Source organism: Martes martes, assembly GCF_963455335.1.
Source record: "Martes martes genome assembly, chromosome: 1".
NCBI lineage: Eukaryota > Metazoa > Chordata > Mammalia > Carnivora > Mustelidae > Martes > Martes martes.
The window spans coordinates 195,802,976-195,815,544 of NC_137888.1; the positions used below are offsets into that span (position 1 = coordinate 195,802,976).

The 12,569-nt window shown below is 40.8% G+C and overlaps 1 protein-coding gene across 1 annotated transcript in view; it reads left to right on the forward strand.

The window, feature by feature from the left end:
• PBRM1 (polybromo 1) overlaps positions 1-12,569 on the forward strand; it is a 130,662-nt gene that overhangs the window by 109,463 nt on the left and 8,630 nt on the right. Inside the window, exons 25-28 of the mRNA XM_080823009.1 lie at positions 4,107-4,290; positions 5,096-5,306; positions 5,941-6,142; positions 9,529-9,693. Of these exons, the coding sequence (XP_080679135.1) occupies positions 4,107-4,290; positions 5,096-5,306; positions 5,941-6,142; positions 9,529-9,693 (762 nt within the window). The remainder of the gene's footprint in view (positions 1-4,106; positions 4,291-5,095; positions 5,307-5,940; positions 6,143-9,528; positions 9,694-12,569) is intronic.

Genomic DNA, 12,569 nt, shown 5'->3' on the forward strand with positions numbered 1-12,569 from the left:
TTGGTATCCCAGTTATTCTCATACTGTTTCATCTTACGGTATCACTTATCTCTTGAATTCTCCCCTTGTGATCCAGTAGTTTATCTCTCTTTTTCTCAGCTTCTTTATTCTCCATCATTTGGTCTCCTATACTACTAATTTTCTCTTATGCCTCATTTACCCTAGCAGTTAGAGTCTCCATATTTGATTGCATGTCATCAATCACCTTTTTTATTTCTACTTGGTTAGATTTTATTTCTCGAGAAAGGGATTCTCTATCATCTCTATCACCTATGCTTTTTTCAAGCTCAGCTAGTATCTTTATAATTGTCATTCTGAACTCTAGTTCTGATAACTTACTAATGTCCATGTTGATAGGTCCCTGGCAGTTGGTACCACTTCTTGTTCTTTTTTTTGAGGTGTGAGTTTTGTTTTGTCATTTTTTCCTGACTACCTGAATGAGATAACAAAATGCTAAAATGGTAACAACAACCCCAGAAAAATATATGCTAAACAAATCAGAAGAGACCTGAAACCCTGGGAGGAAAAAAAGAATATAATCAGGCTGCTGGATAGAACAGAGCCACACACTAGATTCTGTGTGTATTTTGGTCTGTTAGAAGAAACTGCCTCCCGATATTTAAAGAAAGAAAAACTGTATATAATATACGTGTGTGTGTGTGTGTGTGTGTGTGTGTGTACATACATACATGCACACACACACAAATAAGGGTAAATACAATGTAGGGATGGAATATGACTGTAAAAATGAAAATTTAAAAAGATTTTTTAAAAGGAATTGATAAGAAATTGGTTGAGAAAAGAAAGAAAAATTTAAAAAAGAGAATATGATCAGGCGGGTGAGTAGAATAAAGCTATATACAAGATTTAGGGTATATTTGGTCTGTTAGAAGAAACTGCATCCCAAACTTTTAAAGAAAGAAAAACTTACATATTTACAAAAAATAAGGTTAAATACAATGAAGAGGTAGAATATGACTATAAAAATGAAAATTAAAGATTTTTAAAAAGGAATTGATAAGTCGGTTGGAAAAGGAAAGAAGAAAAATTAAAAAAAACAAAAAGAGAAAGAAAAAAATAAAGAAAATTTTAAAAATTTACTTTGAAAGATTAAAGAATCACGGGAAAAAAGGCCATGAAGTCTGTGTTGCATTCCCCTAGCTCTGGAGCTCCACAGTTCTCATTGATCGGTGAACTTGGTCTTGGCTGGATGTTCTTTTTGATCTCCTGGGAGAGGGGCCTATTGCAGTGATTCTCAAATGTCTTTGCCCGAGGCAGAATTGCACCGCCTTTGCCAGGAGCCAGGCTAAGTAATCTGCTCAGGTTTGCTCTGGGAGCTTTTGTTCCTGAACGCTTTCTGTACAGCTTTGGAGGACGGGAATGAAAATCGCAGCCTCCCAATCTCCAGCCCGGAGAAGCCAAGAAGAGCTCAGGGCCCCATTCCTCAGTGCGCCCTCAGAGAAAAGCAGTCAATCCCTCCCGTCTCCCTGGTCTCCGGCAGCACTCTGTGCTCACCCAGACTGAAATCAAGCGTTTCTATCTCTGGCACATGGCCCTGTTTGGAGTCTCCAAACCCAGCAGATTCATGCTGCACACTCCCGCACCGCTCCTCCAGGAGGAGGAAGGAGGTGGGTCTCCCTGGATCTGCCACTTGTGGAGTCCCTGCTCAAAGAGCAGTGGCCCAACTGTGCCTTGGATCACAGTTTAAGGTAACCCCGAGCTGAAAGCCCACTGCTCGGCTCCATCTCTGCCGCCAGCTGCCCTGCTCTGATACCTGGCAGCTCTGCCACAGACACCCCCGATATTTCTGTGTCCCCACGGGACCTGAGACCACACTGTTCCAGCGAGGGTTCTACCCCCAGCTTGGCCACTGGAGTGACATCCCTCAATGGAGCAAACTTATGAAAGTTCTGATTTTATGCTCCGCAACTCTCTCACTTGCTGAGAGCCAGCTGACGGAGGCTCCCCCCCACCTCGCGCCGTAGTCTCTCTTCCCTTATATCACCTCAGATTCACTTGTCACGTCCTGCCTCCCAGACAGCGGTCACTTTTCTGTTCATAGAGTTGCTGCTCTTTTCTTCTATTTCCTGTTGAGTTTGTAGGTGTTCAGAATGCTTTGGTAACTATCTAGTTGAATTCCTGGGACCAGATGAAATTTAGGTCTCCTACTCCTCCACTATCTTGCTAGCCCTCGAATTTTAACCATTTGTAAGTGTACAGTTCAGTGATGCTAAGTCTCTTGATGATACTATGCAACCATCACCACTGTTCATTTCTAGAATTTTTATCTTTCAGACAGAAACTTCTGTGCCCAGCAAGCAGTAACTACCCATTTCTCCCAGCTCCTGGTAATACCTGTTCCACTTTCTGTCTCTATGAATTTTGCCTATTCTAGGTAGCTCATATAAGTGAAATCATGTGATAGTTGTCCTTTTGTGTCTGGCTTATTGCACCTTAGCATTATCTTCTCAAGGTTCATCCAGGGTATAGCATGTATCAGAATTTTATTCCCTTTTAAAGCTGAGTAATATTGCATTATATGTATATATAACATTTTGTTTATTCCTCTGTTGATGGCCATTTGGGTGGTTTTTCCCTTTTGACTCTTGTGAATAATGCTGCTGTGAACATTGGTATGCAAATGTCTAATTGAGTTCTTATTTTCAGTTTTTTGGATATTTACCTAGAGATAGAATTTCTAGATTATATAGCAATCTGTTTAACTTTTTTTTTTTAAGATTTTATTTATTTATTTGACAGAGATCACAAGTAGACAGAGAGGCAGGTAGAGAGAGGGGAGGAAGCAGGCTCCCTGCTGAGTGGAGAGCCCAATGCGGGGCTCGATCCCAGGACCCTGGGATCATGACCTGAGCTGAAGGCAGAGGCTTTAACCCACTGAGCCACCCAGGCGCCCCTCTGTTTAACTTTTTGAGAAACTGCTAAGCTGTTTTCCATAGCAATTACACTATTTTACATTCCCACTACCATTGTACAAAGGTTCCAATTTCTCCACATCCTTGTCCACACTTACTATTTTTCTGTTGTTGTTGTTGTTGTTGTTTTTTAAGATTTATTTATTTATTTATTTGGCAGAGAGAGAGAGAGAGAGACTGTGAGAGGGAACACAAGCAGGGAGAGTGAGAGAGGGAGAGGGAGAAGCAGGCCTCTACTGAGCAGGGAGCCCAATGCAGGGCTGGATCCCAGGACCCCGGGATCATGACCTGAGCCGAAGGCAGACACTTAGCAACTGAGCCACCCAGGTGCCCCGTTTCTGGTTTATTTTTTTAATGTAATAGCCATTCTAACGGGTATCAACTGATATCTCATTGTAGTTTCAATTTGAATTTCCCTAATGATTAATGATGTTGAGCTTTTTTTGATGTGCATATTATCCGTTTGTATATCTTCTTTGGGGAAATGTCTGTTCAGATCCTTTGCCTGTTTTATAATTGGGTTGTTTGGTTATTGTTGAGCTATAGGAGTTCTTTGTATGTTCTGGATGCCAGACTTTTTTACCAGAAATATGATTTACACATTCTTCTTCTGTGGGTTGCCATTTCACTTTCTTGAGAGTGGGCTTTGAAGCACAAAAGTTTTTCATTTTGATGAAGTCCAGTTTATTTGAGTGCTTATGATTTTGATGTCACATCTGTGAAACCATTGCTTAATAGAAGGTCATAAAGATTCATACCTATGTTTTCTTCTAAGGGTTTTATAGTTACAGCTCTTACATTTGAGTCTTTAATCCATTTTGAGTTACATTTTGTATATAGTGTGAGGTAGGAGTCCAACTCCATTCTTTTGCATATGGAAATTCACTTGTCCCAGCACTGTCTGTTAAAGAGACTCTTTCTCCCCCCGCCCCCCCCAAATTATCTTGGCACCCTTGTCAATAACCCATTGCTTGTAAAAATCCAGTTGTATGGATTCCTACCTAGACTTTTAATCTGTTGATTTGCACACTTATCCTTACACCTGTGTATACCTTTTATATCTGACTTTTGAATCATGTGAATGTATTCATTCAAAAATAATAAAAAATTTAAAATAATTGTTAGCTATAGCCATAGTTCACTCCTTTAATTTCCCTCAAATCTGTCTTTCAGGAAAGTGTGCTGTGTTGTCATTCAAGGACTTCCTCTCCTGCAGACCAACTGAAATACCAGAAAATGACATTCTGCTTTGTGAGAGCCGCTACAACGAGAGTGACAAACAGATGAAGAAATTCAAGGGACTGAAGAGGTTTTCACTCTCTGCTAAAGTGGTAGATGATGAGATTTATTACTTCAGGTAAAGTTTAAAAAACAAAGGAGAAAAGAGCACTTTAGCTCTTAATAGGAAAACGGATATCAAAATTGTGTAGACCATAGTGGTTTTTTGTTTTTCTTAGTAGGTCTTAAACTAGAACAGTATACATTTCAAATAGAAAATATTAATTCAGCTAAAAATTAAAGGAAAGTCTTCCTAATCTGCTGAGATGTGGTAACTGCCCTTGACATGGATTCCAGTAATTGTAATGTGGAGGCAGATTCCTTGAATCTGGTTTATAGCCTGTTAAAAGATTGCCTAGTTCCACAGTATGAAAATTCTTTTCACTATATTATATGGGCAACTAGATCCCAGCTTTGGACCCAGTACTTTTATGGGTATTCGGCGCTATCCTTTAAAATACAAACATCCATAAGTACATGTGACTTTTATAAACACACATTTAAGTTCTTTCATTTGCTGATTTAGAGTATACATTGCAGATTGCAGAAGTCTTTTTTTTTTTTTTTTTTTTTTTTAATTTTTATCAGAGAGAGAGAGCAGGGGTGGGGGAGAGAGAGGGGTCAGAGAGAGAGAGAGCGGGGGGAGGAGCAGAAGGAGAGGGATAAGCAGACTGCACTGAGTGCAAAGCCCAACTCAGGGCTCAATCCCATGACTCCCAAGACCATGAACTGAACTGAAACCAAGAGCTTAACCAACTGAGCCACCCAGATGCCCCAGGAAGTCTTCTAAATCTTAAACCAAAGTGTTGCTTTCTGATGAGTCCTAGAGTGGTGTTTGGGGATTTTATTTATTTATTTATTATTTTTTATTTCACTTCTTTTAGAAAACCAATTGTTCCTCAGAAAGAGCCCTCACCTTTGTTGGAAAAGAAGATCCAGTTGCTAGAAGCTAAATTTGCTGAGTTAGAAGGTGGAGATGATGATATTGAAGAGATGGGAGAAGAGGATAGTGAAGTCATTGAGCCTCCTTCTCTACCTCAACTTCAGACCCCCCTGGCCAGTGAACTGGATCTCATGCCCTACACACCCCCACAGGTGATGGTGACAAGTTCCTGTTACTTGTCTTAGTCTCAGCTTTGGTTCATAGCATGCCCAAGCCAAAGGAAGGAGACATCTAGCCCCCACATATGTGAGCTTCAGCCTGCAATTCTGCAGGAAGGAACTGATTTTTTTCCTTTCTTGATGCCACTAAGAAAAATTTTTAATTTCTTGTCTTTTTAAAATGTGCATAGATAAGGTATTTTTAATGGCACATTAAGTTAGAATGCTCTCCCTGCCCTGTGTTAAAGGAGAGCAATGAAGAGTGGCATCAATCACCCTGTTACTCTAACTTTTACTGCTCATATTTTTCCATTCTCTCCTCCTATAGACTCTCATCTGGGTGGAGGTGATCCCTATTCGTATTTTTTCCTCATTCAGAATTTTCCCAAGACATAATTGTGAGGTCATCATTACAAATGATAGTCATGGAATTCAGTGAAACTTTCATTTATTTCTTATATGGTAAGCGGCAAGGAAGAACTCTTCAGACCAAGGAAATGGCCAGCTCTAAGTTAAACATGTCTGCCGAACAGTAACTATTGAATCACATGTTCCTGGCTTCCAGAAACCTTGAGCAGTTAACCAGATGCGATGTTCTGATGCACTATAAGAGCTTTCTGTCTTACAGTCTACCCCAAAGTCTGCCAAAGGCAGTGCAAAGAAGGAAGGCTCCAAACGGAAAATCAACATGAGTGGCTACATCCTGTTCAGCAGTGAGATGAGAGCTGTGATTAAGGCCCAGCATCCAGACTACTCTTTTGGGGAGCTCAGCCGACTAGTGGGGACAGAATGGAGAAACCTTGAGACAGCCAAGAAAGCAGAATATGAAGGTAAATAGAAACTAGGCGCAACTATCTCAGTTTTCTAAGCAAGGGGGTGTTTTCAGGAATGCACGTGCGTAGACAGGTTTTACTCTCTTATTCTTACCACTTGCACATGAACTTTGTGTTGGGGACTGTCTGAAATGGCTCCCATCCAGCAGTTTAAATGCCAGCCTTGTCCTGACTGAGCAAGCACTGACCCTGACTTGGCCTTTGATCCTGGTGGGGTGTTGTTTTGTTTTGTTTTGTTTTGTTTTGTTTCTTTTTCCCGAAAAATTTCTCAAATATTTTGCTGTTAAAAATTGCATGGTTTTCTTCTTTCATTGAGTCCTGTAAGCACACATGTGTTGAGCTGGGGAATGATTGTACAAGTATGTTAAATTAGAATTTTGGTTAAAATTCATCTGAAAGGGGGCTTTCAAAATTAGGATCTATTATGGCTCTTGATAAGCCACACGTTTAAGCTCCAGGCCGAGGCTTGGCTGAAAGCGCTTGGTTTCCTAGGCCAGTCCTGGCCTGTGCTATGTCTGCATTCGTAGCTACTTTTAAGGCACTTGAAGTCTCTGATAAAGCTCAATTGCCTTCATTTTCCTTTTACTCAATAATTAAATCATTTTGGGCCATGAGCTATCATTTAAGGATTTGGTGGTTCTTAGCCTTTAGGGACAAGTACTTGAGAGAGATTTTTGGTTTGTTTTTTGTTTTTGTTTTTTAATGTCAGGCATACCTTTAATAAATGAGTAATGAACATTAGCTTAGGCAGTACTCTTGCCTTTGGAGCTATATTTTTCCATTTGGTATTGTATGTGATGGTTCATTTTGCCAGTTTAGAGCTATCTCTCAGTGTTTCACCACTGTGGTCAACCATAACTCTTCTTGGCTAAATCCATTATTTTCCAGGAAACATAAAGAAATTAATTAGGGCTGCCTCCTTTATTAAAGTTTATGGTGTTTCCAAAAAAAATTTTTTTAAAGATTTTATTCCTTTCATTTATATCAGTTGATAATTATAAAATTATCTGGCAAGCTTCCCCAAAGATTTTCTGCAGAATCCTAATTCTACAAGATGTTAGCCAGAAAAACCTTTGTGGCAAAACCAGTTTGAGAAGTACTCCAGACACTTTCACTCTTGGAAACTTACAGTGCATATTCCCACATTAAAGTCTTTAAGACCTACAGTAAACATCTGTTTTTTTTCACCTGGCATTTTCTGAAATTGACCAAGTATTCATATAATACCTTTTAATATCGTAAAGAACAAATAATATGCAGAATTCTCTTTAAGAAACCCTAGTCAGTTCCATAAGAATCTCAGAATTTGAGGGGGGAAAAAAAGAATGTCCAAGTTTATAGAGCTTTGATATTTCTGACCTTAATGATAGTTAAGACCAAAGATATCACTCCACTGGAGGAGCGTTGGAAATGAAGCTCACTTGGGTGTAAAGCCCCGTCTAAGTCAAATGAAGCCCATACTCTGTGGCTGGTTATTTAGAATGTGAACAAGAAAGACAGATGTGTCTGGATGTAGTGTAAAAGTAAAAACACTGGAGCAGGGCTGAAGAGAGGGAGAAATGATGGCATCTAGGAAAGTCGCCCATATCCAAGGGGAATCTGAAATTCAGGGCAAACCGAGTGAGATGAGTTGTATACGACTCAGCAGTGTCTATCTGAAACAAAATCTGAACTTTTGTTGTGACCAAAACCCAGTTTGTTTTTGAATTCAAAACCCAGAGTTTGGAGTTTGGCTGGCTTCATTTAACAATTCTCTTTTCCAACATAGCCCCTTGGGCACTTCCTGGAAAGAGCCAATAGGTAGCCAGTCCTGTATCTGATGCACAGATCTGAATTTTTCTTTTTTCAATTTTTTTTTGCTCTCCCATTTTACTGTCATTTGTGTAATGAAAATACTAGAATTTAATGTGGGGGTCTAGGTCATTCAGTGTTTTTTTTACTGCTAGCACAAGGAAATGGGTTGTTCAGATGGCCTTTGTCCCCTCACGCTCATTGTACAGAGGATCTGTAAACTGGGACAGTGTTAGTGAGTGATGACTTGCCTATCCGGCAACTCTGTCGTAGCCTAGGAAGCTTGCTTGACTTTCACATTCTTATACACTAACGGAGGACTGGAGCTGTTGCTTCTTGATTCTCTTTAAAGCCATGGGATCTCAAGCTATTTTCCACTCCTTCGATCAGCCAACAGTATCTTTTGAGTTCCATGTTGGAGGGTTAATGTGTGGCAGCGGAATGTGCTATCATGAGTCAGGGCCACATGTTGCTGGTTCTCTCTGTAGCCTTGGACAAGTCACTACCTGTCTCCCAGCCTCAGTTTGCCCTGTGAGGAGTAAGGAGGCTTTCCTTTTTATGAGTAGCGAAGCAGTATAAGCCCTGTATTGTGGGTGTGTGGGGAATACACATTTCTAGAGTTTTCTAGAAAGGGTCCAGGCTGCTAGCTCCTAAAAAGACTGGGAATGTGATTGTTGGGGACTACTGGCTATGGAGGTACAGGACAGAACAGCTCAAAGGCATAAGAGACGTAGCAAGGTGTGTTCCACAGCCCAGAACTGGCACAAACAAATCCTCCTCTTGCATTTTGGATGAAATAAGAGTGAATTCTTGGAACTTTTGCTGATTCAGGATAATTTATGGTCACTATTGAACTGCTCAGCTTCAGGAAACCTGGTTCTGTCAGTACATGTCCATTGCTTCATATGTGTTACACATATTCCCTGCTTTGAATGACTGTAGCCTGGAGTATTTTTCCCTTGGGGTTTATTAAACATGACCTCTTGGCTTAATTAGGATTTAGAAAGTAGTGTTTATTTTCCCTAAAATCTTGTGGAGGAGGCAGTAAGCTACTTTTCCCTTACAGAGTTAATTTTCTTCAGCTGCTAAACCCCATGACACTAATGACAAGAGTTCTCAAATCATAGTAAAATTGGGTGCAAGGAATCAGGAAAGTAGTGTAAGTAACAATTGTGCCAAAAATTATAATGGGCCATGGAATTGCTTCATGTTGAAATTATGAATAATTTGTAATGCTATTAATACTAGAATAATGGCAGCGCTTCTCATCTTCAGGGTGCCTTGTGAGATTAACCACGTTGGTTTTGCTGCTGACGTGTTTAAATAAAACCTGTGCTTTCTGAATGTGTGTTGCAGTCTTAACATTCTTGAAATCTTTGCAGACCAGTTCTCAAGATGGGATAGGAAAGCTGGACTCTAGGTTACCAAGTGAAATCGGCCCAACTCCTCCTGTGTTGAGACTAGTCATCTACTGTTCCTTCCGTTGAGACAGAACTGTTGCCTGTGTTTTTACTAGTCCTGTTGAATGCAATGGATGGTATTTTGAATTCCTGGGTTAAAAACAGAATTGAAAATCTGAAATGCCTTTACAGAGCGGGCAGCTAAAGTTGCTGAGCAGCAGGAGAGAGAGCGAGCAGCACAGCAACAGCAGCCGAGTGCTTCTCCCCGAGCAGGCACCCCTGTGGGGGCTCTCATGGGGGTGGTGCCACCACCAACACCAATGGGGATGCTCAATCAGCAGTTGACACCTGTTGCAGGTAAAAACAGGAGCTAAGACCATTTTTTTCCACTTTTAAGAAATTCCTTCATTTTTTTTTTTCTCCAATGAGGAGTAGGCCACAGTCTTTAGGCTTTTCTCATGGCAGAGTCAAAGTTTGAAGTCGTCCATGTCGTCCTTATATCGCCTCTCCCATATGGGCAATGCCTCCCCTCTGCCCCAGAAATGGGCCCTGGGCCCAGCCCTGGGGATTGGTAGGGAGCAGCTCTAGCCTGGCTGTGGGCATGGTCTGGCGACATTCCCCACCCTAGACTGCTCTTGATGTAGAGCGCTAGAGCAGAAAGCATAAACAGACCCTGAATTCCGTTCTGGAGGGACTCCCAAGAGAAAACACAAAACTAGCATTCAGGTGATGTCAATTCTCTCCTCTCATTCCAGTATTCAGTTTGCCTTGTTCTGCTGCAGCCATCCTTAAGAGACTGGCCATTTAAAAGGATTTTTGACAATGAATTGTAAATCCTTTCTTGGTCACTAATGTGCATGACTGCTAAGTGGAATACAAAGTCCTTATTCAATTCATTGTGCCCACTCTGTAATGCTTTTCTATTTAATTACATTAAACTGCATTTTCTGTTAGTATCCCAGTCACATATTTTTAAAAAAAGAAAAGAAAATGATGAATGTGGTTTGCTTGTGTGTGTTGTCTTTGGTTCTGGTGGCCATAGCAAATTTGGCTATTCTTGAATTGAATATCCTTGTCCGACCTGTCTCCAGTGCAGACCGCTTCTCGGGTCCCTCCTTTGTGATCTCCCTAAGCCTGGTCAGGTCCATTCAAACCACCTGAGTGTCTTCTTAAGCAAGCGGTCTGACCTCTTTTCACAGGGAGTCCAGACAGTGTTGTTCAAGGCAGGCTCATTGGGTTGCTGTTTCTGTTTTTGCTTTTTTTGTATTTGCTTTTTAAGGAAGAGTAGCATAGGATAATTTTTCCATTGTCGCTCCTACCTTTTGTGATGGCAAGTTCTCAAATGCACTGTCGCTGAGCTCAGCAGTTGCACTCGCCAGAGCACATCTGAATCATGGCTTTTCAGTACTTTCAGTGTAACTGACGTTGATCTAACAAATCTCATAATCGCCTGCTCTATTCCATGGCCCATTTTGGTTAATGGGGTTCCAGAGGGTTTTATAAATCAGGCCTTGAACATGGGGACTTTGAAAGTTAGAATTCCCTCCTTGACATCCTGTTTTGTTCTGTTTGATATGTGATCTTGTAGCACTGTGCCCTTGACTAAAAAGCCTGGGGACACATTACCAAAATGAATTCAAACAGCTAAAAACATTAAAACACAGCAGCTGCAGCATTTTAGCTCCCTGTTGGGGAATAACATCACAGCGCTCTGATGGGTGAGGAGGGTGGGACCCCTTCTAGAAAGACCCTGCTCCATTATTAAGCATGTGTTGCCCGGATTCCGGGCCATGGGAGTGAAGGGTAAGCAAGCAGTTTCTACAGGCAATATAGTCTTTGGTCCACAGCAGGAACTTCGCAGCTGAGAGGGTGATTTTTCATGGGTTTACAGATTGCTTAGGGCCTAAGTCTTAGCCTTGTTGCTGTCTGAGACCAGCTTTGCTTACAAGCATTAAAGCTCATTTGAACACATGTGACTGGGATAATAAGTGCCAAAGTACAGTTTAATGAAGACAAGTGTCGTGTCTTTCAGTTCTTAATAATTTCTTCAACCACAGCCTGTGAAGGCTGCGTTCAGATGGGCTTTTGTAATTGAAAGCAAAGCCTCCCAACATTCTTAAACTCCCACCTACTTGTCCCTAAAAGCTGTCTCTGGTAGTGTGGTTAAAAGGCTATTTGGTAGCTTTGATCTCCTATGTTTAAGATGAGTGTCTGTACAAAAGTAGTTTTTACTCTCTGAACTCTCATTTTTAAAAAAATGAAACTCATAATCCTGTTTCATGTATAGAAGTAGTATTATTTAAAATTTGCTCTGCTGGTTTGTGTAAGTTTTTCAGTCAGCTTAGATATGACTCATGAAGGAGGCTAAAGCCATCTCAGAATTTTCAGTAATTTTACAGCTTCAAAAGACTAAATAAACTTTTATAAACAAATACCTTTCAAACAGTCCTTGAGGGAAAGTCAAAGAGTAAAATCCTTAGAATCTGGAGTTTTCCACTGTTTCCCAGGGTCCCTCTACAAAGAGTATTTTGTAAAAACGAGCTTTGGCACCAGTCCCTCAAGCCTCCCTTTGTGCAAGAAGCTGTGACCAAAGGTGATTGCATTTTGGGGGGAGTCTTATGTTCTGTTTATTGTGATCATTTCAAATCCTAGAAGAGTCAAGTTGTTTTTCTTGCTTAAAAAAATGTCGTGTGGCTTTAAAGGTCTTTTGCTAGGTGAGTTTTTGGCATTTTGAAATTATTTTCTTCCTTTCACTCCTTTTGCCAAAAATACTTGTGTCTTGAAACTCTTCCCTAGCCAGCAGAAACTATTTTGTGTTGTGAGGATGCACTTTGAAAATAAAGGAATAAAAAACCTCTGTTCACAGAAATTCTGTACCTCATTTAAAATGTTCCCTGTTAACTGAAGGTTTATGTGAGGGCTTTATGTGAATTCAGAGACAGAAGTAACAATTGCATTTTCTCATGCCAACAGAGCCTGATTCTCCAGCCATTCCTTCTGAGGTCTGTGTGCCCGCTACCAAGTGACCTGGGCTTAGTTTGGCTTGGGAGGGTTTAGGTTTTATCTTTATTTTACATGTTTTAAGATCTAAAGATGAAACATCATCCATTGTAATGGCTCTTCTCTGTTCCCCAGCTCAAGGCTGAGCATGATCCGTTTTTACCAGTAGTGGTGGGGCTAGAAGGGAGGAGGAAGCCTTGAAAAACTTTCGACCCCACCCACCCCGCCCCCAG